The sequence below is a fragment of the Tupaia chinensis genome, unplaced genomic scaffold, assembly GCF_000334495.1.
Source record: "Tupaia chinensis unplaced genomic scaffold, TupChi_1.0 Scaffold000294_5, whole genome shotgun sequence".
Classification (NCBI taxonomy): Eukaryota; Metazoa; Chordata; class Mammalia; order Scandentia; family Tupaiidae; genus Tupaia; species Tupaia belangeri.
This window is the reverse complement of record NW_006159782.1, coordinates 986,588-1,011,312: the sequence shown is the minus strand read 5'-3', so window position 1 is coordinate 1,011,312 and position 24,725 is coordinate 986,588. Positions and strand designations below refer to the sequence as shown.

Genomic DNA, 24,725 nt, shown 5'->3' with positions numbered 1-24,725 from the left:
TCAGATCTCACAGTCTGGTACTGTCAGCTCAACCTTGTCAGGGTCCCTCCCATGAGGGACCTCCAGCTAGTAAGTGCCATCCAGAGTCTTTCACCTCTCTGGATGGGCAGTGGAGGAACTCTGGAGCACTGATTCCTGGTCTCTGTCATGTCATCCTGAGGTAGGAATCGAGGCAGTGGTGAGGAGCTTACAGGAAAGCCTGAAGACGAATAACACAGAACTGCATAAACAGGTCCTGCTGCTCTTTGCTGAGATCCTGACCAGGTGAGCAAAAGCGTGGAATATCAGGCCTGTAGAGGCAAGATGGAGAAGGAAAGCAAGTTCCTTACCGTCATTTCTCAGGCAACCAGAAGAGATCAAGTTGTTCACAAGCTCGGCCATGTGTGGAGATGCTGGGCATGCCCTCCAAGAGGCAGTGAGCAGCCCTGTGCTGGAAGTGGCTTCTGAGGCAGTGAAGGCCACTTCTGCTTTTCTGAGGTGAGAGAGCCATGCAAACTGAAGTGTCTACCTCTGCATGTACTTGAGAGCTGTCTAGGCCAGGATAGCTTCCAGGTGGTGCTTGCCCTCTGGGTCAGGGAAATTTTCTTGAATTATTTCTTTCCTCTTTTTACACTATTCTGCCTCTCTGGAACCACGTTTTAGATGTTGGTCATCTTAGATTGGTGGTCTAATTTTTTTTTTTCCTGACAGTTTTTGTTTTTTATTATTATATACAAACTTCCGAGAGATTTTCTTGACTTTATCTTTTAACCCTTCTATTGTGTGTGTGTGTGTTTAATTAAAAATTACTTATTTCAGGACTGGTAGGTAGCGTGGTGGTTAAGGACACTGAACTCACATACGACCGACTGTGGTTCGAGTCTCGGACCTGGCGGCTTGCTTTCTTGCTTTCTCACTTTCTCTCTCTCTCTCTCTCTCATGTGCTCTATTCCTCTCTGGTCAAATTAAAATAAATAAATAAAAGTTAAAAAAATAAAATAATTCTTTAAAAAATTATTTCTTTCATGAAAGTGAGAGAAAGAGAAAAAGAAGCACCCTCAGTAGAGTCTCATGCCTTATCCCACACTCATTATAGCCTTCCTAGCCATCCAGGATCACGGATGCATGTGCCCAGTGCATGCAAGTTGACTGGGGAACCAACCCCATGATGTTTCAGATGGATCCAATTTTGCTTGGGCAGTGTGTGACCACCATACCACACTGATAAATCCCTTTTGAGTGTTTCTTTTTCTTCTTCTTCTTTATTTTTTTATTTTTTGCTATAGGGCATGTGTGCTCACCAAGGAGAAAGAGGAAAAATGAGAGAAAATGAGAAAGCACCCCCCCCTGGGGGGGATAATCATGCTCCAGTCCCTTCTTTTTCATTCTGGGCACACCCACACACATGTGTCTGGTGTGTTTCCCAAGCTACTTGGTTTGGGACATGAACTGTGTCATTGGCCATGTGAGTGTCTGCTACCTTAACCACCATACCACCTGGCCAGCCTTAGTTGTTTTTTTTTTCCTAATTGCCAGAAGGCATGTGTGCTCCCCAAAGAGAGAGAGAGAGCGAAAGAAACCCCTAATGGGGTGTGGTCATGCTGCAATGCTTTTTCCTCCATTTCTCTCTCTCATCAGGATTTGGGGCATGCATGCATATAGGCCTGGGATATTTTTCAAGCCACCAGTGTCAGGATTTGGACCAGGATTGACCATGTGGGATACAGCTCCTTATGTACAGGGCTTAATTGCTGCACTGTGGGGCTGGCCCTCATAGTTCTCTTCTAAGTTGCTTTTTTGTATGTCTTTTACTTTTTCTTAGATCTTTATTGATCATTGACTATCTTCTCATACTCAGGAATAAATGTTCTAGTCCATTCTGATGCTAATAATAGATACTCATGTCTGGGTTACTTATGAAAGTAGAGGTTTATTCAGCTCACAGTTTGGAGATCCAACAGCTGCATCTAGTGAAGGTCTTCTTGTTGGTGGATCCCATGGTGGAGGGCAGGAGCTTAAGCTGAGCACAGTATGTCGAGGGGAGCTTGAGGGAGCATGTCTGCATCTATGTGTCTCTGTCTCATTCCCTCACCTTGTAAGTCCACCAGGACTCAATCATGGAGACCTCACTCTGATGCCTAATTACTTCCCAAGGGCCCTACTTTTCAACACCTAAGTTAGATTAAGTCTCCTCTTCATACCTTCATGATGGGCTGGTAGGTGGCATGGTGGTTAAGGATGCTGGACTCTCACATGGCCGACTGTGATTCGAGTTCTGGACCTGGCAGCTTCCTTTTTCACTTTCCCTCTCTCATTCTTGCTCTCTTCCTCTCTGGTCAAATTAAAAATAAACAAATAAATAAATAAAGTTAAACAAAATAATAATAAAAAATACCTTTAAGATGGCTCACCAAATTTTAACACGTGAAATTTTGTAGGATGTATTCAAACCGTAGCAATGAGACACTAAAAAACTCATGGGAAGTTCTGTATATGAGTGGGACTCATCAACTGGATTTCACTGAGAAGCTGGTTGGGCCATTTCCTTGGGGGAGACTTTGATAGCAGTGTCTTCAACCTCCTCTCAGGCTGGCCAGGTTATCAGAGGAGCCTGTCTAGGCTCCTGCTAAGAGAGAGTAAGCCTATGAGTTCTGGGAGCTTAATGGACCTTTCAACATTTAAAACGTAAACTTAGTATGGTACCTTCTATCTGAATGATCTAGAAACCCTCTGTTTTATCTCCGAAAGGTACGCCTCAAAACCTTCTGCCAGGGCGTGGGTGTGGGGAAGGTCAGCTGCTTTCTTATACAGAGTAGAGGAGGAAGCTGGCGATCTGATTGTTTTTATCTTTTTGTTATTTCTGTTTTATTTTATTAAAAAAATTTTAAAGAGTTATTTGATTTAATTTTATTTATTTATTCATTTCTTTTAATTTGACCAGGGAGAGACACACACACACACAGAGAGTGGGTGGGAGGGAAAGTGAGAAAGCAAGCCACCAGGTCCAGGACTTGAACTGTGGTCAGCCATGTGGGAGTGTCCAGTACCTTAACCACCATGCCACCTGCTGGTCCCTAATTTTAAAATTTTTAATTTTTTTTTTTGTCATAGTCCACATGCACTTGCTGGAGAGAAACAGAGAGAGAAAGTGAGAAATCACCCCCTGGGGGATGGCCACTACGCAATCCCTTCTCCTCCATTCTCCTCTCAGGATCTTGGGCACGCACACACACGCGCCTGGCGTGAGTTTTAAGCCACCGGGTCTGGGACTCAAACCACGGTCGACTACATGGGAGTCCAGCGATATAGCCATTATGCTAACTGCTGGTCCCTGTTGTTTTGTATTTATATCTTTTTTTTTTTCTTTTTTTGGAGAGGTTTATTTTGCTATAGGGCGCGTGTGCTCACCAGACAGACAGAGGCAGAGAGATAGAAAGCGAGAAATCACCCCCCAGAGGGGATGGTCACACCGCAATCTCTTCTCCTCCATTCTCCTCTCAGGATCTTGGGCACGCACGCACATGTGCCCAGCGTGAGTTTAAGCCACTGGGTCTGGGACTCGAACCGCGGTCAACTACGTGGGAGTCCAGCGACATAGCCATTACTCTAACTGTTGGTCCCATGTATTTATATCTTTTTAAAAAAATCCTTCTGCTTTAATTTTAGTGAGGAGTAACAGGTAATCATACCTGTTGACTCTATCATGTTTTTTAAAAAATAATTATTTAATTTTATTAAATGTTATCATTACTTTTAAATTTGCTATAGGGTACATGCTCTCACCAGAGAGGGAGAGAGGAAAAGAGAGACAATGAGAAAGCAAGACTTCAAGTCTGGGACTAGAACCATAGTTCGCCATGTGCAAGTCCAATGCCTTAACCACTATGCCACCTGCTGGCCCCAACCCAACTCCATCATCTTTGACCAAAAGCAGTCAATCCTTTGATATCCTTTTTCTCCTTTAATGCTCTTATCCACTCACAGAGCTTCAGTTATGAGCTGTATGTTGATGCCCAAGTCTATAGTTTTAATCTAAAGTCCTGTGTATTAGTTTCCATTTTCACAAGAATGGCTGTAAATTTGGTGACTTAAAACAACAGAAATTTATCTACTCATTGCTGTGGAGGCCAAAAGTCTGATATCAAAATCATTGGGCTAAAATAAAGGTGCTAGCAGGGCTACATTCCCTTGGGAGGCTCTAGGTGTGAATCCTTTCTTGCTTCTTCTAGCTTCTTGGAGTCTTCTGGGATTTCTCTGCTTGTGGCCATATTACTTTTTTTTTTTTTTCATTTATTTATTTTAATTTTGGGAAGAGAGAGACACAGAGAGAGAGAGAGAGAGAGAAAATGGGAAAGCAAACCACCAGGTCCGTGACCCGAACTGTGGTCAACCATGTGGGAGTGTTCAGTGCCTTACCTATTACACCACATGCTGGTCCCTATGGCCACATTACTTTAACAGCTGCCTTTGTGATCACATTTTTCTCTTCTCACTGTCCCTTGTTTCTGTCATGTAAGGATACTATGATGGCATTTAGGGCTCTTCTCAGCTCAGTATACTTAATTTAATTCTATCTGTGAAAACTTTACCATATAAAGTAACATTCACAGCCTTAGGAATTAGGACCTGATCATCTCTGGGTACCATTATTCAGTCCACTACAGTGTTTTCCTGAGCTGGAGATGAGATTTCTAACTGCCTGGTGCCTTATTCCAGAAACTTCAAACTCAGTCTGCCCTTACTCCCAGCACATAGGAAAAAAAAAACAAAAAAAACAAAAAAAACAAACCAACAACACTCAAATTGGAATCTGAAGAATTTTTTTTTTTTGAGAGGTTTTCGCTCTAGGGCGTGTGCTTTCACCAGAAAGACAGAGAGAGACTAAGAGACAGAAAGTGAGAAATCACTCCCCAGGGGGAATGGCCACACCACAATCCCTTATCCTCAGTTTCCTCTTGGGATCTTGGGCATGCACACACACGTGCCTGGCATGAGTTTAAGCCACCGGGTCTGGAACTGGAACCGTGGTTGACCACCTGGGAGTCCAATCACATAGCCATTATGCCAACTGCTGGTCCTGGAATCTGAGGAATTACATTTGCATCTTTACCACATGTTTGGTTTTCTTTCTGTTTCATTAGCAAACTTATTCCTGCCATGTGGCCTTTCTAATAACTGTTTATTCTTCCTAAAATATTCTTCCCTTAAACTTTGACATGACTGGCTTCTTCCTATCATTCAAGTCTCAAGCAGATTGTCTTCCTAACTGACCTATCAGCTGTTATAACACCTATTAAGCACTTGAGGGACCAGCAGTTGGCATGATGGCTATGTCACTGGACTCCCATGTAGTCAACTGCGGTTCAAGTCCCAGACCCGGTGGCTTAAACTCACGCCGGGTGCATGTGCATGTGTGCCCAAGATCCCGAGAGGAGAATGGAGAAGGGATTGCGGTGTGGCCATCCCCCCTCGGGGGTGATTTCTCGCTTTCTGTCTTCATTTCTGTCTGTCTTTCTGGTGAGTGCACGCACCCTATAGCAAAAACCTCTCAAAAAAAAAAAAAAGCACTTAGTAGTTCTTGTTTATCCGTTAGTTTTTTTATCCCATCACCCCCACAAAAATATCAGCTCCAAGAGCTCAAGGACCTTGTCACATTTTTTCACTGCTCTATCTATTGTAGATAGAATGGGTAGTCAATATATGCATAAAGGATATTAAGATGGATGGTGAAACTAACAGAACCTAGGACCAAGATGGGAGATAATTTCTCAGGAAGATGCTTGGAATCTTGTAAAAAGTAGTTGAAGAAACCTATATTTAGTTATGTAGGAATTTTGTTACTATGTTTTCTCTTTTACATTTCTAACTAAGTGATATATTCAAATAATAAGAAATAAAATAGGGGATTGGAAGGTGGCACAGCTGTTAAGGCCACCATGTAAGGCTGACCCATATGGGAGAATTCTGGGATTGCACCTGGAGACCTCCCTGAATATGCTGAGCATGTGCATGCCCATGATTCAGTTCTGGCTGAAGGGGGGTGGACAACAGTGTTAAGACCCTGTTTGGGATGCCTCTCTCTCTCTCTGTCTCTCTGTCTCATAGAAGAAAGAAGTGAACAAACTTCAAAAAAATAAATAGTATAGAGGGTTTATAATGAAAAGAAAGTCCTCAAATCCTGTCTCCACTTTCCAAGGAAAACTAATTTTAATTCATCTTGGTTTCAGTTCTGGTGATTATCTTCCTAAAATCTAAATAATATATTGGGTCATTAGAAAAGTCATGATGCATCTTTGCATAGAAAAGCATAGGAGACAATGTCATGACTTTTCTGATGACCCAGTACTTACACTGATATTTATTTATTTGTCAGTTTAAGACATTATTCTTTGTCTTGCCAGTAATAAAAATCAAGATTTAATTAGCTCATGTTTTGTGTCTTCTCTACATCTCCTTGTTTTCTTTTCTTTTCTTTTTTTTTTTTATTTGCTATAGGGCACATGTACTTGCTAGGGAGAGAGAGAGAGAGAGAGAGAGAGAGAGAGAGAGAAAGAGAGAAAGCATCCCCATGGGGGGTGACTATGCCACAATATCTTCTCCTCCATTTTCATTTGTGATTTTGGGCACATATGCACACACATCTGGGGGGGTTTTCAAGCTGCCAGGTCTGGGACTTGAACTGCACAGTTGGACATATAGGATCCAGCTGCCTTAACCACCATGCCACACGGATGGCCCTCCTCAGCATTTTTGCTAGTTAATATTTTATGTCTTTAAATCTTACATGATGTATTTTAAACATATTTATTTTTCTCAACTTGCAGCAGTATCTTTTGACTTCTCATTCATTAGCAGCACCTCAACCCTTCCTTTCCCTCTCCTACCTACCTTTTACTTTTCAAGGTCAATCAGCTATACCTTTAATTTTAAATTGTAAAGGTTGTTAATATTTATAGTCTCTTCTGTAACCATATTTAAGTCTTTATGATTTGACTCTAAGTTGTTTCTAAAAATTGAAACAAAAAAATAGCATTTACATTACAATGACTTCAGCTTGTCATCTCTCTCTCTTTGTCCTAACCTAGAATTGAATCTCTAAATCTGGAGCATGAATTTCAGAGTGAGTGAGATAAGTAAACCAACTGGGTGACAAAGGCAGGGTAGATCAAGGTCACCAGGCCTGGGACTCAGCCCATGGTTGGCCATGTGGGAGTCTGGTACCTCAACCACCAATGCCACCTTATCAGATCAGACCCTAAATTCTGACCCACCCTTCCACTTCCCATTAGCCAAGGGCCTGTAGGTATCTCAGGAGCACCACTACCTTTCCCTGAGCCAGCTCTTATCTCTCTCAATGCAGGAAGGACCATCAGAGTGCCCCACCTGTGCAATACAAGGAATTGCGGGCCTTGCTTGAAGCCATGCTGAGACGGTGTGCGGAATTTTCCCAGATGCCACTAAATAGGAGGCCTGTGGTCAGTATACTGCAGCTTGCTTCTGCCGCTTGTGCTGTAATGTGCTTTTAGAACCTTAATTAGTACATTGCCTTGCCAGTCCATGCCATTTTATAGCCCTTTTTCAGTACATATACCTACGATGAGGTTGTTTTTTTTTAGAGTTTTTTGGTATAGGGCGCGTGCACTTGCCAGACAGACAGAGAGAGACAGACAGAAAGCGAGGAATCACCCCCCAGGAGGGATGGCCACGCCACAATCCCCTCTCCTCCATTCTCCTCCTGGGATCTTGGGCACGCACGCACACGCGCCCGGTGTGAGTTTAAGCCGCCGGGTCCAGGACTCGAACCGCAGTTGACCACAGGGGAGTCCAGCGACATAGCCATTAAACTAACTGCTGGTCCTACATACGATGAGGATTTTTTCCCCCATAACTACAGATCTGTGAGGTTTAAGGATCATTATTTCTATTTTTACAGATGAGAAAACTGAAGCTGCAGGGGTTAAGTACTTTTTCTCCAAAGTCCCAAACTAGCAACTACTGAGTCTGGGTAGTAAGTTCCAGATAGTAAGTTGGATATTTGTACCCAAGCCTACTACCTCTTTGTCTCTTTATATTATCCAAACTGGTATGGTAAACATGCCCACAAGATAATATTTAAAACTGAATTCCCTAGAATCTTAGAAAGGATTTGACCGATGTGCAATACGTTGGTATTTTTGTTTTTTAATGGTCCATAGACTTAAGCTATCAGAAAAGATCCTCTTAGCGTGACTGTTGATTATGTCTTTCATGACTAACCTTGGAAACTAAGCTCTTCACACTTGATGGGGTGGAGGTTTTCTTGTATTTCAGAGCAACAAATATGGACATTACAGCCAATCAAGCTAATGTTCCCCAGCCTATGACAGCTTTCTGTAATAGAATAAGATCCAGTCTTATAGTTCACAGGGAGACCTTTTCTTTTAGTTCTTCCTGTAAGGCATATTCACTAGCCAAAAAGAGACAAAGAGGCAAAGAGAGAAGGAAAATGAGAAATCACAGAGGGGATGGCTGTGTCCTTCTCCACTTTTCTCTCAGGATTTTGGGCATGCACGCACAATCACCTGGTATGTTTTTCAAGCTGCTGGATCCGGGACTTAAACTGTGAAGTTGGCCATGAGGCATCCAGGTGCCTTAACTGCCACACCACCTGCTGGCCCAGGTTTACTTTTTTTTTGTTTTAGAGAGATTTCTTTCTTTCTTTTTTAAAAAAATAATTATTTAATTTAATTTTATTTATCTGTTTATTTTAATTTGACCAGAGAGGGACAGAGAGAGAAAGCAAGGCACCAGGTCGAGGACTTGAACAGCAGTCAGCCATGTGGGAGTCCAGTGCTCTTAACCACCACCCCACTTGCTGGTCCCAAGAGAGATTATTTTTCTATAGGGCACATGTGCTCACTGGAGAGACAGAGAGAGACAGAGAGACAGAAAGTGAAAAATCACCCTTCCCCCCCCCCCCCCCCGGGGGGAGTGGCCACTCCACAATCCCTTCTTCTCCATTTTCCTCTTGGGATCTTGGGCAGGCACGCACAAACAGCAGGTATGAGTTTAAAGCTGCCAGGTCTGGACTTGAACCTCAGTAGACTACGTGGGAGTCCAGTGACATAACCATTACGCTATCTGCTGGTCCCAGTTTACCATTTTTTTAAACTTTATTTATTTACTTATTGTAATCTGATCAGAGAGAGGCAGAGTGAGAGAGAGAGCAAAAGCAAGAGAGAAAGTGAGAAAGCAAGCCGCCAGGTCTGGGACTTGAACCACAGTTGGCCATGTGGGAGTCCAGCGCCCTTAACCACTACACCATCTGCTGGCTCCCCAGTTTACCATTTTTAAAGAGACCTATTACTGGTTAGATTTGCAGGGCTATCACCAAGATTCACTAGAAATGTTAGGTACACGAGAACATCAGACTGCAGTGAAAGAGGAAGAGCTCTAAAGTCATCAAAGCACAACCTGGGACAGAGTAGGTACTTGACCAAGAGATTCTTCTCTCTTATTCTCACCTCAGGGCCATCCCTCCAGCAGAGCTTCAGAGAAGGCTGTTCTTCGAAGGGGAAACTTCCTCCTGAGCACTCTGGAAGGATTTAGAAATGCCTGCAGGTGAGGGGCCCTCTGTGATCTGAGATAATATAGCATAGAGCGTAGAAGTGGGAGAGAGTCAGACAAAGAATGAAGTTTTAGAGGCAATGCTTGATTTCCATATGCTGCTTCATAGCAAGAAGATTTTGGTTGGGGAGGGAATTGGAGGAGTGTAGGAGAAGCTTGAGAACTGGTCCATAGGGATAGAATGCTTCTAGAGATTCTTTCCCGGTGAAGTCTTTGTACTATGTCACGAAGTTGTATGGTATCCAGTTTTGTTTTTCTCCTCAACTAGGCTAGCACTGCAAGTGTTCACTGTGTTCTTGTTAATTCAGTTCACATGAACAACTTTGCTGTATCTACTGTCTGCCAGATTTGGTGCTAGACAGGGTAGAAAGAACAGGCACAGTGGCTCCTGTCTGCAAGGTGCTCACAGTCTCCTGGGATAGAGAATTTTGTGTATATATGTAGAATTCTTAGGTTGTCAAGAATCCTGGGAAGGCATTTCAGGTAGAGAGAGCATCGTATATCAAGGAATAGAGATATGAGCTAAAAAAATAGCATAGCATGTTCAGGGAGATACATGTAGTCACGTAAGATGGCAGAGGGTTGGGAAGCAGGAAGCTGGAGAAGTAGCCAAGGACAGGCCCTCTCCTCTCTGAGGGCTCTTAAATTTTTTCCAATCTGACAATGAGGGTACTTTTTGTAGGCCCTAAGCACAGGCATTTTGCTAAGAAGGCACTTCTGCACTTTACGTTATATAAGTGGTAGTGGATGTACTCACAGTTGATTTCTCAGGTTGGCTGTGGAATTCCAGAATGAGCCTGCAGCCCAGGAGAACCCATTCACGGCTCCCAGTGCTGAGAAAGAAGAGACCTTGGAGGCTTTCTCAGAATTTCTTCTCAGTGCCTGTGACTCTCTGTGTATCCCCATGGTGATGGTGAGTTCCCCAGAGCCATGGGCAGCATGAAGCCTGGGGAAGAGAATCATGTGAAGATGAGTCCCAGGAGATACAAGGCGGTGCTACCCCACTGACGCTCTGAGGGCCTTGGCGATGTTATTCTTGCAGCCACTTTTCCTGGGTTTTTCTTTTCCCATTTTTTTTTTTTTTTGAGTTTTTGCTGTAGTGTGTGTGCACTTAATGAAGAGACGGAGAGACAGAAAGAGAGAGATCACACCCCCAGGTAGGATGGCCATGTCACAATCCCTTCACATCCATTCTCTTAAGATTTTGGGCATGCACACACACGTGCCCTGCCTGAGTTTTAAACTGCAAGGTCTGGGACTCGAACCATGGTTGACTATGTGGGAGTCCAGCAATGTAACCATTATACCATATGCCGGCTCCTTTCCATTTCTTTTTTATGCCAGAGGGTGTGTGTATGTAAGTGTCATGAGAGAGAGGAGAGAGAAGGAGAGAAAGAAAGCACCTCCAACAGGGCCTGGTCTTGCTGCAATTCTTTCTTTCCTGCAGTTTTCCTTCCTGTCAGGATCCTGAACACATATGACCAGTTTGTGCACACATGTCTAGCATATAAGCCACCAGGACTAGGATATGAACCCTGATTGGCCATGTGGAATTGGCCTCCTCTGCACAGTGCTTAATTAACCACTGTGATATGGGTCTGGCCCTGATTTTAGAAATAAAGTATAGCATTTCATTGTAAAACTAATAGATGCCTCTTACAGAAAAGAAGCAGTAATAATACAATAATAAATAGGTAATGTTTACAGAGTGACAGTTGCCTTATACTCATTATCTAATTTAGTCCTCACAATGTCCCTGGGAGATGGGTGCTACAATTTTCTCTAATTTACAGATGAGGTCGTCATATGTTCGTGGTTATAAAGCAAGTGCACATGATGCTGAGATTGAACCTGTGACTTCAGATTCCCTAGCTATTCTTGTCTGTCTGCTTCATAATGAGCAGCAGTGAATATCTGTGATCCCAACTTTGTGTTCTGTAAGATGAGAAATGACTGCTCTAAGAGACCTGGTACTAAAGAACTTTATTTGGAGCTGACTTGAGATGGCAGTGGTAGGAAGAGTGTGGCCCAAAGCTGTTGACTCTTTGGGTAACCTTGGTCAGTCCCTTTCTTCCTGAGATTAGGGCATCCTGTGAGCCTGTGAAGAATCCCTGTTTTAGGGCCACCTCCTAGACACCGACCGGGAGCAGTGATGGCTTCAGGGAGAACCTTCCCTTCTCTGACGCAGAGAGGCTTTATTCCTTGAGGCCATCCAAGAGGAGCCAGGTCTGCAGGTGGTGCTGGTCAGAAGCCCTGGGCTGCAGTCCTGACATCACGAACCACCCATAAGACTTGGGCAAGTCACATGGGTTTCCTTATCTGTTCCGCCTTCCTCTAGATTTATGAAATGTTAGAGTGAAGTCTAGAAGTAAGTCATAGAATTATATTATTCCTGCTTTCTACTTTTCTGTATTTTACACATTTAATGAACATAAATTATTTTATAATAAAAAAAAACCCTTGATTTAAAAACCAAAGGAATACTAGGGAGAAATGTTCACCTGTTGAAATATCCATTTTGTAAGACAAATAATAATGTGATTGAATGTATGGAAGAAAATGAAATATAAAAAAAAAAAACCCTCAAAAAGAAACCCCAAACAAACAAAGGAAAGGGCAAACGCTGGAGGTGAGGTTGGAAAGAAAACTAAACAAAAAATCAAAGGAAAGCATTGTCTACAAGAACAATGTCTTTGAGGCCCCAGCTATTTAGAGACAAGTGGTTGCGACCCAGAGGGGGAGGAGATGACTCCCCAAGGACACATACATTTCTTTCATTTCCTTTTCCTTTTCCCTTTCCCTTTGCTTTCCCCATTCTCCTTTCCCCTTTCCCCATTCTCCTTTCCCCTTTCCCCATTCTCCTTTCCCCTTTCCCCATTCTCCTTTCCCCTTTCCCCATTCTCCTTTCCCCTTTCCCCATTCTCCTTTCCCCTTTCCCCATTCTCCTTTCCCCTTTCCCCATTCTCCTTTCCCCTTTCCCCATTCTCCTTTCCCCCTTTCCTTTCCTTTCCTTTCCTTTCCTTTCCTTTCCTTTCCTTTCCTTTCCTTTCCTTTCCTTTCCTTTCCTTTCCTTTCCTTTCCTTTCCTTTCCTTTCCTTTCCTTTCTTCCTTTTATTCTTTTATGGTTTTGCCATAGGTCAGTTGTGCTCCCTGAAAAGAGACAGAGACAATGAGAGGGAAAGTAAGAAATTACCTTGCTGGAACCAGCAGTTGGTGTAATGGCTATGTTGCTGGACTCCCATGTAGTAGACCACGGTATGAGTCCCAGTCCTGGTGGCTTAAACTCACACTGGGCGCGTGTGCATTTGTGCCTAAGATCCTGAGAGGAGAATGGAGGGGAAGGGATTGCAATGTGGCCATCCTCCCTGGGGGGTGATTTCTCACTTTCTGTCTCTCTCTGTCTTTCTGGCAAGCACATGTGCCCTATAGCAGAACAACAACAAAAAAAAAACTCTCCAAAAAAAAAAAAAAAAAAAATGACCTATCAGGGAGGGTAGTCATGCAGCAATTCCTTCTCCTCCATTCTTCTCCTGGGATTTTGGGCCCACACGCAAACATGCTAAATATGATTTTTAAGCCACCAGGTCTGGAACTCAAACTGCAGTCAGCTATGTGGGAGTTCAGTGCCTCAGTCACCATGTCACCTCATGACCCTTAATCCAGAGCTCTTTTTACTACATCAGGCTGCCTCATGACTGTTCAAGGATCACATGAAATAATAAGTATGCAGGTAGTTAATAAATTGTATTATTATTACTATAGTGATAGAAACATGAGCGTCACTCTGCATTATGGTTTAGAAAGCATTTTTTTAATTTTTTTGATGGAGGTTGTGTTTACTTGCCAGAGCAAGACTAAGAGACTAAGAGAGAGGATGAGAAGAAAGTATCCCTCATGGGGAATGGGCACATTACAGTCCTTTCTCCACCGTCCCTCCTTACAGGATGTTGGGCACACCTGCACATGTGCATGGTGTGTTTCTCAAGTCATGGGGTCCAGGACTTGAACCACGCAGTTGGTCATGTAGAATCCAGCTGCCTTAACAACTAGGCCATGGAGCTGGCCTGAAAGCAATTTTTTTTTTTTTTAAGAGAGAGTTTGCTATGGAACGTGTGCACTTGCCAGAGATACAGCAAGAAATCACCCCCAGGGGGATGATGACACCACAGTCCCTTCCCTCTATTCTCCTTTCAGGATCTTGGGCACATATGCACACATGCCTGGCTAAGTTTTAAGCCGCCAGGTCCAGGACTTGAACCACAGTCAACTACATTGGAGTCCAGTGATATAACCGTTACGCCATCTGCTGGTTCCCTACATCACTTTTTAAGATCTGGTCACTTGCCTGAACAAACAAAGGAAAGGGCAAACGCTGGAGGTGAGGTTGGAAAGAAAACTAAACAAAAAATCAAAGGAAAGCATTGTCTACAAGAACAATGTCTTTGAGGCCCCAGCTATTTAGAGACAAGTGGTTGCGACCCAGAGGGGGAGGAGATGACTCCCCAAGGACACATACATTTCTTTCATTTCCTTTTCCTTTTCCCTTTCCCTTTGCTTTCCCCATTCTCCTTTCCCCTTTCCCCATTCTCCTTTCCCCTTTCCCCTTTCCCCTTTCCCCATTCTCCTTTCCCCTTTCCCCATTCTCCTTTCCCTTTTCCCCTTTCTTTTCCTTTCCTTTTCCCTTTCCCTTTTCCTTTCCTTTTCCCTTTTCCCTTTTCCCTTTTCCCTTTTCCTTTCCTTTCCTTTCCTTTCCTTTCCTTTCCTTTCCTTTCCTTTCCTTTCCTTTCCTTTCCTTTCCTTTCCTTTCCTTTCCTTTCCTTTCCTTTCCTTTCCTTTCCTTTCCTTTCCTTTCCTTTCCTTTCCTTTCCTTTCCTTTCCTTTCCTTTCCTTTCCTTTCCTTTCCTTTCCTTTCCTTTCCTTTCCTTTCCTTTCCTTTCCTTTCCTTTCCTTTCCTTTCCTTTCCTTTCCTTTCCTTTCCTTTCTTCCTTTTATTCTTTTATGGTTTTGCCATAGGTCAGTTGTGCTCCCTGAAAAGAGACAGAGACAATGAGAGGGAAAGTAAGAAATTACCTTGCTGGAACCAGCAGTTGGTGTAATGGCTATGTTGCTGGACTCCCATGTAGTAGACCACGGTATGAGTCCCAGTCCTGGTGGCTTAAACTCACACTGGGCGCGTGTGCATTTGTGCCTAAGATCCTGAGAGGAGAATGGAGGGGAAGGGATTGCAATGTGGCCATCCTCCCTGGGGGGTGATTTCTCACTTTCTGTCTCTCTCTGTCTTTCTGGCAAGCACATGTGCCCTATAGCAGAACAACAACAAAAAAAAAACTCTCCAAAAAAAAAAAAAAAAAAAATGACCTATCAGGGAGGGTAGTCATGCAGCAATTCCTTCTCCTCCATTCTTCTCCTGGGATTTTGGGCCCACACGCAAACATGCTAAATATGATTTTTAAGCCACCAGGTCTGGAACTCAAACTGCAGTCAGCTATGTGGGAGTTCAGTGCCTCAGTCACCATGTCACCTCATGACCCTTAATCCAGAGCTCTTTTTACTACATCAGGCTGCCTCATGACTGTTCAAGGATCACATGAAATAATAAGTATGCAGGTAGTTAATAAATTGTATTATTATTACTATAGTGATAGAAACATGAGCGTCACTCTGCATTATGGTTTAGAAAGCATTTTTTTAATTTTTTTGATGGAGGTTGTGTTTACTTGCCAGAGCAAGACTAAGAGACTAAGAGAGAGGATGAGAAGAAAGTATCCCTCATGGGGAATGGGCACATTACAGTCCTTTCTCCACCGTCCCTCCTTACAGGATGTTGGGCACACCTGCACATGTGCATGGTGTGTTTCTCAAGTCATGGGGTCCAGGACTTGAACCACGCAGTTGGTCATGTAGAATCCAGCTGCCTTAACAACTAGGCCATGGAGCTGGCCTGAAAGCAATTTTTTTTTTTTTTAAGAGAGAGTTTGCTATGGAACGTGTGCACTTGCCAGAGATACAGCAAGAAATCACCCCCAGGGGGATGATGACACCACAGTCCCTTCCCTCTATTCTCCTTTCAGGATCTTGGGCACATATGCACACATGCCTGGCTAAGTTTTAAGCCGCCAGGTCCAGGACTTGAACCACAGTCAACTACATTGGAGTCCAGTGATATAACCGTTACGCCATCTGCTGGTTCCCTACATCACTTTTTAAGATCTGGTCACTTGCCTGATTAAGGGAGCTAGAGCCATCATGGCCAACTGCTTGGTTTGAGTGCTGGCCTGGCAGCTTGGAGGACTCAGTGGGCACATGTGCATGTATACCTAAGGTCCTAACCAAGTGGAGAGACAGAAAAGAAGGGATTGTGGCATGGCCGTGTCCCATTGAAGGGTGCTTTTTCCTCATTTTCTCTCTCTCTATTTCTCTCTAGCAAGTGTGCATACCCTCTGGCAATTTTTTTTAAAGCAAGCATTTTTAAATATATTAGACCTCATTAGTTTCTGGAAGATAGGACTTCTCGTTAGTCCCATTTTACTCTTGGAACAGAGGCCTAGAAAAGTATCTGGTACAGTTTATTAAGCAGTAGATCCAAGTCTTCAATGTAGGTTTTTTGTTTTGTTTTGTTTTGTTTTTTCTTTTTTGGAGAGGTTTTTGCTGTAGGGTGCATGCACTCACCAGAAAGACAGAGAGATAGAGAGACAGAAAGCGAGAAATCACCCCCCAGGGGGGATGGCCACACTGCAATCTCTTCTCCGTTCTCCTCTCAGGATCTTGGGCACGCATGCACACGCGCCCGGTGTGAGTTTAAGCCACTGGGTCCAGGACTTGAACTGTGGTTGACTACATGGGAATCCAGCGACATAGCCATTATGCTAACTGCTGGTCCCTTAGATGTAGGTTTGTGACTTCAGGTTCTCTAGCTTTTCTCTTTCTTCCTTTTTTTTTCTTTTCTTTTTTTTTTTTTTTTTTTTTTTTTTTTTTTTTTTTTTTTTTTTGTGCCAGAGAGTATATACACTCACCAGAGAGAGAGAAAGGAGAAGGCACCCCATTGGGGTATAGTCATGCCACAATCCTCTTTCTTCCATTCCTGCCTCTTGTCAGGACTCTGGGCATGCACATGTACCCGACATCTTTCAGGTTATCAGGGCCAACTGTAGTCAGCCATGTACCCCACCTGTGAGACTTGGGCAATTCTCATTGGTTTCCTCTTTTTATTTATTTATTTATTTTTTTTTTTGGAGAGAGATTTTTGCTATAGGATGTGTGCACTTGCCAGAGAGACAGATAGAAAGCCATAAATCATCTCCTAGGGCAGGGATGATGGCCATGCCGCAATCCCTTCTCCATTATCCTCCCAGGATCTTGAGCACGCACGTACACATACCCGGCATGATTTTTAAGCCTCTGGATCCAGGACTCGAACCGCGGTTGGCTATGTGGTCCAGCAATGTAACCGCTGCACCATTAGCTGCTCCCCACATTGATTGCCTTTTAACCACTATGTAATGGGGCTGGACCATCCCTAGTTTTTTTTTTTTTGTGCCATTAAAATGAAAGGAGTTAGACTACACTTAGTAGTTTAAAATTTTTTTTTGCCCATTTGCTTGTTTTTAGGTCTTGGCCATAGGGTGTATGCACTCACTGGTAAAAGACAGAGAGAAAGTGAGAAATCACCTTTGGGAGGGGTGGCCATACCAATCCCTTTTCCTCCATTCTCCTTCTGGGATTTTGGGCATATATGCACATGGGGCAAGTGTGATTTTCAAGTCACCAGGTCTGGGACTTGAACTGGTATTGGCCATGTGGGAATCCAGCATCTTAACCACTATGCCACTGGCTGGCTCCTATACTTGGTAGATTTGATACTACTATTACTGGTGCTTTTTCTTCTTCAGAGGCTCAGTCCAGATAGACTGTGTCCTTCCTCCTGGTTCTTTGCAGAGGCACTCAGAGCAGGCCACCCATCCAGCCCTGATGGAAATTTTCCTCTCGATTTTACATAGTCTCTTTGTCATCGTTCCCCACATGAAGGACAAGTTCTCCAAGAAGCTCGGTAGGTAGCAGGCAGGTGTAGAAGTTGGGATGGAAATTCTCTGAGTACACAGAAAGAGCATGCACTGTGGGTGGATGTTTACATATTTGTTTTGAATCTAGATCCATTCTTGCCCAATGCTGAGTGGAAGAAAATAATCATTTAACAATCAAAAGCCATCAAAGACAGTCTCAAGTTCATTGATACTTTTCTGTCCAGAAGTCTAGGAGGCTCCAGTGTAGTACCCACAGTACAGCCCTTTCCTCATTCCTCATATCCCATAGTCCTCAGACCTCACAAGATATTGAGCATTCCTGACCCCTGAGCACCAAATGCCAGAGTGCCCCCAGTCACTGTGACAACTAAAAAACCTCTTCCCAGTGCCTTTCAGGGAGTGGTAGAATTCTGAGTGAAATCTCCTGTCTGCCTATACATTAAAGTGCCTTCTTAAAACTGAGCCCAAGTGGCCCTTGATTCTTTCTCTAGGCATTTTTAGATCTTTGTCTTTTTCCTTTCTTGCTAGTCATTTTTTTCTCTCTCAAATGTAGACCTTCCTTCCTACTTTTCCAGTCATCCTCCTTTAAATGCTTCAATCTGAAGAGTAATCCCTGGAATCTGAGTCTCCCTTATCTTCCTTATAAAGTGTATCAGTGAAGAGAAAGAGTTGAAGAATGAGTGGGAGGTGAGACAGTAGAAAAAGGATAGATTAGATAAGTCTTTCTTTAAGTGAGGGGAAGAAGAGTGATGGGAGTGTGACTGGAGGGGAGTATGGAGTTAGAAAGGGCTTTTTCCTCCCCTTTTGGAAACATTTTCCCTATTTAGAGTAATAGCTGCTGAAAGGAATTAGCTTGTGTGAATTGGAATTCTTGCCTCATTCCTTACTTGTTTGTCTATTTAATTAATTTTAATTGCCAGAGGGTGCATACACTTATCAGAGAGAGAAAGGGAGAAAGTACCTCCCATCTGGTCATGGTCACACTACAATCCCTTTTCCTCCATTTCTTCATCCTGCCACGGGATTTTAGGTGTACAAACACACACACCTAGGATGTTTTTCAAGCCACTGGGGCCAGGATTTGAACCACTGTTGGCCGTGTGAGATCTATCTTAACCACTAGGCTTTGTACAGGGTTGGCTCTGACTTGTTTATTGATGTCGGGCAAATTAATTTTTTTTATTGCCAATGTCTTCAGTGAGAACAAAAATAATAATGAAAATTTTATTATTATTTTTAGATTTTGCCATAGGTGCTTGTCCTTGCCAGAGAGAGACAGAGAGAGAGGGGAGAGAGGGAAGTGAGAAATCAACCCCCAGTGGGATAGCCATGCCACAATCCTGTCTCCATTCGCTCCACAAGATTTTTGGTATGCATACACTTGTGCCAGATGTGATTTTCAAGCTGCCAGTTCTGGGACACGAACCCCCTACTTAACATGTAGGATTTAGCTCCTTAACTACCATACCACCTGCTGGACCAATAAATGAGATAATAAGTATAGATTTCCTGAATGACTGTACCCTCAGTCATTGTGATAACTGATACATACTTCTTTTTTTTTTTTTTAAAGAACTATTTTATTTAACTTTATTTATTTTTTACTTATTTTTCAATTTGACTAGAGAGGGACAGAGCAAGAGAGGGAAAGCAAGAAAGTAAGCCACCAGGTCTGGGACTTGAATCACGGTCGGTCACGTGGGATGGGAGTCCCGCTGCCTTAACCACCACTCTTCCTGCCAGTCCCTATATTTCTTTCTTTCCAATTTTCTTCTGCCTGCTGTATTTCAAGATCCAAGAAGATCCCGTCTTGGGGTACAAGATGGGATGCAGATGTATAAATCTCTGGCTGCAAGCAAAACTAAGGACATCTGTGCATATGAAATTGGGTGGCAAAGGATCAAGGCTCATCTTACAAGAGGGAAGCAGGCATCGCCAGCCAGGAGGGGAATAGAGACCTAGAATGAGGTTGGGTGGAGAAACTGGATTCCATGAGACTAGGCTGAAAGGAGCTATTCTAGAAAGCAAGATGAGAGTCCCTTCCTGGGGAGTCATAGATTAAATTATTGTCCCAGAGAGTTGCTGTGAAACCCTGAGAGATTCATTTCCTGCCAGGTATTTAGGCCTATCATAAAATATAGAAAATCCCAGTCCTGGAGCTGGTGAAGCGAAGGTTCTCTTATCTAAGGTCCTGTTTATACAAGGGCCCACAGTGGGCAGGACAGAGTTCAGTATTGACAGAGAACCTTACTGGTAGAACTGGGAGGAGCCCAGCAATGCAAGGGCTTGGGCTTAGGGCCTGGGCCAGCGTTACCAGCCAGTGCAACTGTTACTGGATCCCTGGTGTGAGACCCAGTCACTTTCCCACAGGCAGCTCAGAGATGGGGGGAAAGCTGTAACTGCTAGACCAGCTGGTGGTGTGGTGGTTAAAGTGGCTGGATCCCACATAGCCTACTGCACGGTTCAAGTCCTAGACTTGGCAGCTTGAAAAACACTCTGGATGCATGTCCAAAATCTAAAAAAGGAAAAATGGAGAAGGGATTGTGGCATGACCATCCTCCATGTGGTGTTTTCTCCCTTTCCTTCTTTCTCTCACACACTCTGTCTCTGTCAGGTGAGTGCATGAATGCTGTAGCATACAAAAAAAAAAAGCAGTAGCAGTGACTACTGCTTTTCTTCCTGAATCTGAACTTGGATTTTTAAAGTTTATTTCTTCCCTTTTGAAAGAGACAGCTAAAAACAGAGAGAAAGGCTTCCCCATTAGGGTTTTCATGTTGTCGTGCATCCCATCTCAGCCGGCCTGGGCCATGGGCACACCTGTGTATACCTGGCCTGCTCAAGGAGGTCCTGCAATGTGCACTCATACCCTTTCCCACATGGGTGCAGTTGTGTTACTGCTTCACTACTGCCTGGTCCCTGAAACTGGATTATCTTCTACAAAACTGGGTAAGGAATAGAAGGAGCAGGTGTGTTCTTTCTAAGTTGTTGTCAAATGTACCAGGCTGTAGTGGAAGATAATTCACAAAGAAAGAAGATAAACATTTATTCAGCACTTTTTCTGAGCCAAGTACTTGTTTGATATACTACATTGATTTAAAAAATTTTAAATTTTAATTATGATTTCTGGTGTATATAATTAGTGTCTATCTTTGTGAGCTACAGATCTTTTTTTAAAGAGAGATTTTTGCTGTAGGGCATATGTGCTCACCAGAGAGATAGAGAGACAGAAAGTGAGAAAATCACCCCCCATGGGAATGACCATGCCATAGTCCCTTTTCCTCATTTCTCTGAGGACCTTGGGCACACATGCACATGCGCCCGGTCTGAGTTTTAAGCTGCCGGGTCTGGAACTTAAACCACAGTTGACTACGTGGGAGTCTAGCGACATAACTATTACACCATTTGCTGGGCCCAGCAGAATCTTTTTTAAGGCATATATCCAGTGTACAATAATCAAATCAAGTATGTACCCATATTCACCTTCATCACTGAACATTATGTTATGCACAGTTGTTAACAGTTTCACTATTTTTTTTCAAATATATGGATTGAATTCTCTATATTTTTTACTCTGCTGTGATATATCATCCCATAACAACTTCCTCTTATATTCATACATTCTGTTATAAAAAAATTTATCAGGGCTAGCTGGACTCCCACATGGCCGACTATGGTTTGAGTCCTGGACCTGGCAGCTTGCTTTCTTACTTTCTCTCTCTATATATCTCTCTCTCTCTCCTTCTCTGGTCAAATTAAAACAAATAAATAAATAAATAAAGTTAAATAAATAATTATTTTATAAAATGATCAGACTGGGACCAGCAGATGGCATAATGGTTATGTTGCTGGATTCTCACATAGTCACCCTCAGTTCAAGTCCTAGCCCAAGGGTTTAAAACTCACCCAAGGCACGTGTGCCTCTGTGCCCAAAATTTCAAGAGGAAAAGAAATTGCAGTGTGGCCATCTGCCTGGGGGATGATTACTCACTTTCTGCCTGTCTCTCCAGCAAGCACATGTACTCTATAGCAAAAAATCTCTCTAAAAATATATATATTTTTTATCAGAGAGTGTGTGTGCCTGTCATAGAGAAACAGAGAGAAAGAAGCAAGAAAGCACTTTCCCATGGAAGATGGTCATGCTGCAATACCTTCTCCTCCATTTCTCCTTTTGGAATTTTGGGCATGTGCACACCACACACACACACACACACACACACACAGACACACACACACACATGTCCCTCAAGCTGCCAGGTCTGAGACTTGAACCATGCAGTTAGCTATGTGGGATCCAACCATCCTAACCACCATGCCATCAGCTTACCCTACATGCATTCTTGTGTTCATTATAAATTTTCTTTTCATAGGACCAGCAGATGGCGTAATGGCTACATCACTGGACTCCCATGTAGTCAACCACAGTTTGAGTCCTGGACCCAGTGGCTTAAACTCACTCCAAGGCGTGCCTAAGATCCTGAGAGGAGAATGGAAGAGAAGGGATTGCAGTGTGGCCATGCCCCCCTGGATGTAATTTCTCACTTTCTATCTCTCTGCATTTCTGGCAAGCGCATCTGTCCTATAGCAAAAACCTCTCCATATAATTTTTTTTTTCTTTTCACTTTAAAAAAATTTTTTGCCATAGGGTACATGCACTCACTGGAGAGACAGAGAGAAAGAAAGTGAGAAAGCACACCTGGGAGGGATGGCCACGCCATAGTCCCTTTCCCTTCATTCTCCTCTTGAGATTCTGGGCATACACATGCATGTGCCCAGTGTGTTTTTCAAGCCACTGGGTCTGCCACTTGAACTGCACGGTTGGCCACGTGGGATCTAGCTGCCTTAACCACCATGCCATTGGCAGCTCCTCATACATATTCTAATGAACTCTCCCATTTTGCATCTATTTATCTTACTTAGCTTTACAACATACTGTGAGGTACAAATATCAAAACCAAGTCTCAGAGAAGTTAACTTTCCCAATTAGAGGTGGAGCATTTTTCAACCAGATCTGTATGATTTCGAAAACAGAGCTCTTTTTTTTAACAGTTGGACTCGAGAATCTCTGTATTAAGTCTGATTTAAACAATCCTCTGCTTTCTTTCCACTTCTCCTAAGCTGCCTCGTCCTTCATACGACTGACCCTGGAGCTGAAGGCCAGGTTCTGCAGTGGCCTGAGGTATGTATGGTACCAGGAAAATCTGAGCAGCCAAGGGGCCAGTCACCTTCTTCTTTTTTTTTCTTCAGGTTTTTGCCATCGACCATGTGTGCTCGCTGAAGAGAGACAGAGAGAGGGAAAATGAGAAATGACCCCTCCCCCCAGGGGATGGCCATGCTGCAATTTCTTCTCCTCCATTCTCCTCTTGGGATTTTGGGCATCATGCCCATGCGCCTGGCGTGATTTTCAAATTGCTGAGGTCTGGGACTCAAACCGTGATTTTCCTTGTGGGAGTCCAGCACCTTAACCACCACACCACCTACTGGCCCCTCGGTCACCTTCTTGATTGGACAAGTGGAAATTCCTGGTTGGTGCGATGGGTTGATATAGTTTCAGCAGTACTTAGCAACTGGTGGCATGTGCTGGACATTCTTCTGTATTTAATCTGGTCTGGTAAATCCTCATTCCAGGTGATACTTAGATGGGTACCTGTTGCAACAAAACTGGATGGGATGCTCAGATAACTTTGGTCTAAGTCCTCATTTAAATTGGAAAACCGAGGCCTTCAGAGGGGTGGGGTAAAGCATTCATCAAGTTCTTGTTGCTGCCAGCCCAGCAGTTCTAGAGAAGAAGCTTTCTTGTTCAAAGTAGAGGGATCACATCCTCAGTCTCTGTCTTGTTAATGTTCTAGAGCTGCCTCTGTTCCTTCCTATTTTCGATTTGTTACCTGTCTCTATATTTTCCAGGAAAATTTATTTGTTCTTGCGCACAGCCTGCAAGGTAACTGCATTGTGTGGTGCCTAGCTGTCCTTCCATAACCTCGACTAGAACACCCGACGTTCAGGAGAGAGCACAGGCATCCAGCTGGATTAGAAATAAGCATTTTGGATACTTGTAGTATTCCTTGACTACTACCCATCTTGGGTTCATCTGTTTCCTCTTTTTTCTAGTAATCTAGCTCTTTCCTGGCCCAGACAGTTTTTGTTTCCACATTTTGTTAAATTGGAGTTTAGTAGTCCTCCCTGATTTATTTTTTCAGTAAAGTTTTAGTGAAGCTTGCCTGTATGGCAAAGTGCCCAAGTTACAATCGTTGGCAGCAGGTTCCATATTCACTTTCCATAGTCACCTGAGGCCAAGGTGAGAATTTCGCTGGGCTCTGGGACAAAGCAGTGGTATCCAGGCACATAGCAGGGGTGTTGCTGTCCAAAGTAAAGTAGCAATGTCATCTCTTTTGTTCTCTCTTCTTCCTCTAAGTCATGCAGCCCTAAACCAGGAGTGCTCCAGTTTCCTCTACCACATGTGTCTTAACCTCCTCTCAGCTCCAGAGAAGACAAGGCCACTTTCTCAAGAAGGTAAGATGCCGCAGTTTGACCACTTACAAGGGCTGTGGTAGTCTTTAGATTCTGGATGCTTTGCTGATTGGCTGGATAGTGAGTCAGTATTCTTTGCTCAAAGTTGCCCAAATGAATCATGGAATGATGGAATTACAGGCTTATTGTTAGGGAGGTGATATAGTAAAATGCCAGGCTCCTGGCATCTTAGACTCTAAGAGCTGAGAATAACCCTAAAGCTCATCAAGTTTAGTTCCTTCCTCCCAGTCATCTCCTTTGCAGTATTACCATACCTGGCCTCCTCTCTGCTGTTCACATCTGGAGTCTGTTCTTCATTATAGCTTCAACAGCCTGTTCATTCCTTTGAAGCATTTCTTGAGCATCTATTGTGTGCCAGACTCTATTCCAAGTGCTGGTGGAATAGCTAGAGATACAAAACTTGCTCTCAAATCCTCCATGAGGAGGTGGCATTTGATCAGAGGTCTGATTGAGTGAAGGAGGGCCAGGGAGACTCTAGGCAGAAGGCCCAGCAGTTAAGGGCTGAGAGCTGTGAGCTCTTCTTTTTGTTGGAAAACAAAAAACAAACTTTTTAAAGATTTTGCCATAGGGCACATGCGCTCACTGGGGAGAAAG

At 43.5% G+C, this 24,725-nt stretch overlaps 1 protein-coding gene across 1 annotated transcript in view; it reads left to right on the top strand.

Moving 5' to 3' along the window:
• Positions 1-24,725, top strand: part of MEI1 (meiotic double-stranded break formation protein 1) — a 96,872-nt gene that overhangs the window by 26,299 nt on the left and 45,848 nt on the right. Inside the window, exons 10-17 of the mRNA XM_006150720.1 lie at positions 165-264; positions 343-477; positions 7,340-7,454; positions 9,488-9,579; positions 10,357-10,498; positions 17,521-17,632; positions 22,722-22,782; positions 24,016-24,113. Coding sequence (XP_006150782.1) covers positions 165-264; positions 343-477; positions 7,340-7,454; positions 9,488-9,579; positions 10,357-10,498; positions 17,521-17,632; positions 22,722-22,782; positions 24,016-24,113 — 855 coding nt within the window. The remainder of the gene's footprint in view (positions 1-164; positions 265-342; positions 478-7,339; positions 7,455-9,487; positions 9,580-10,356; positions 10,499-17,520; positions 17,633-22,721; positions 22,783-24,015; positions 24,114-24,725) is intronic.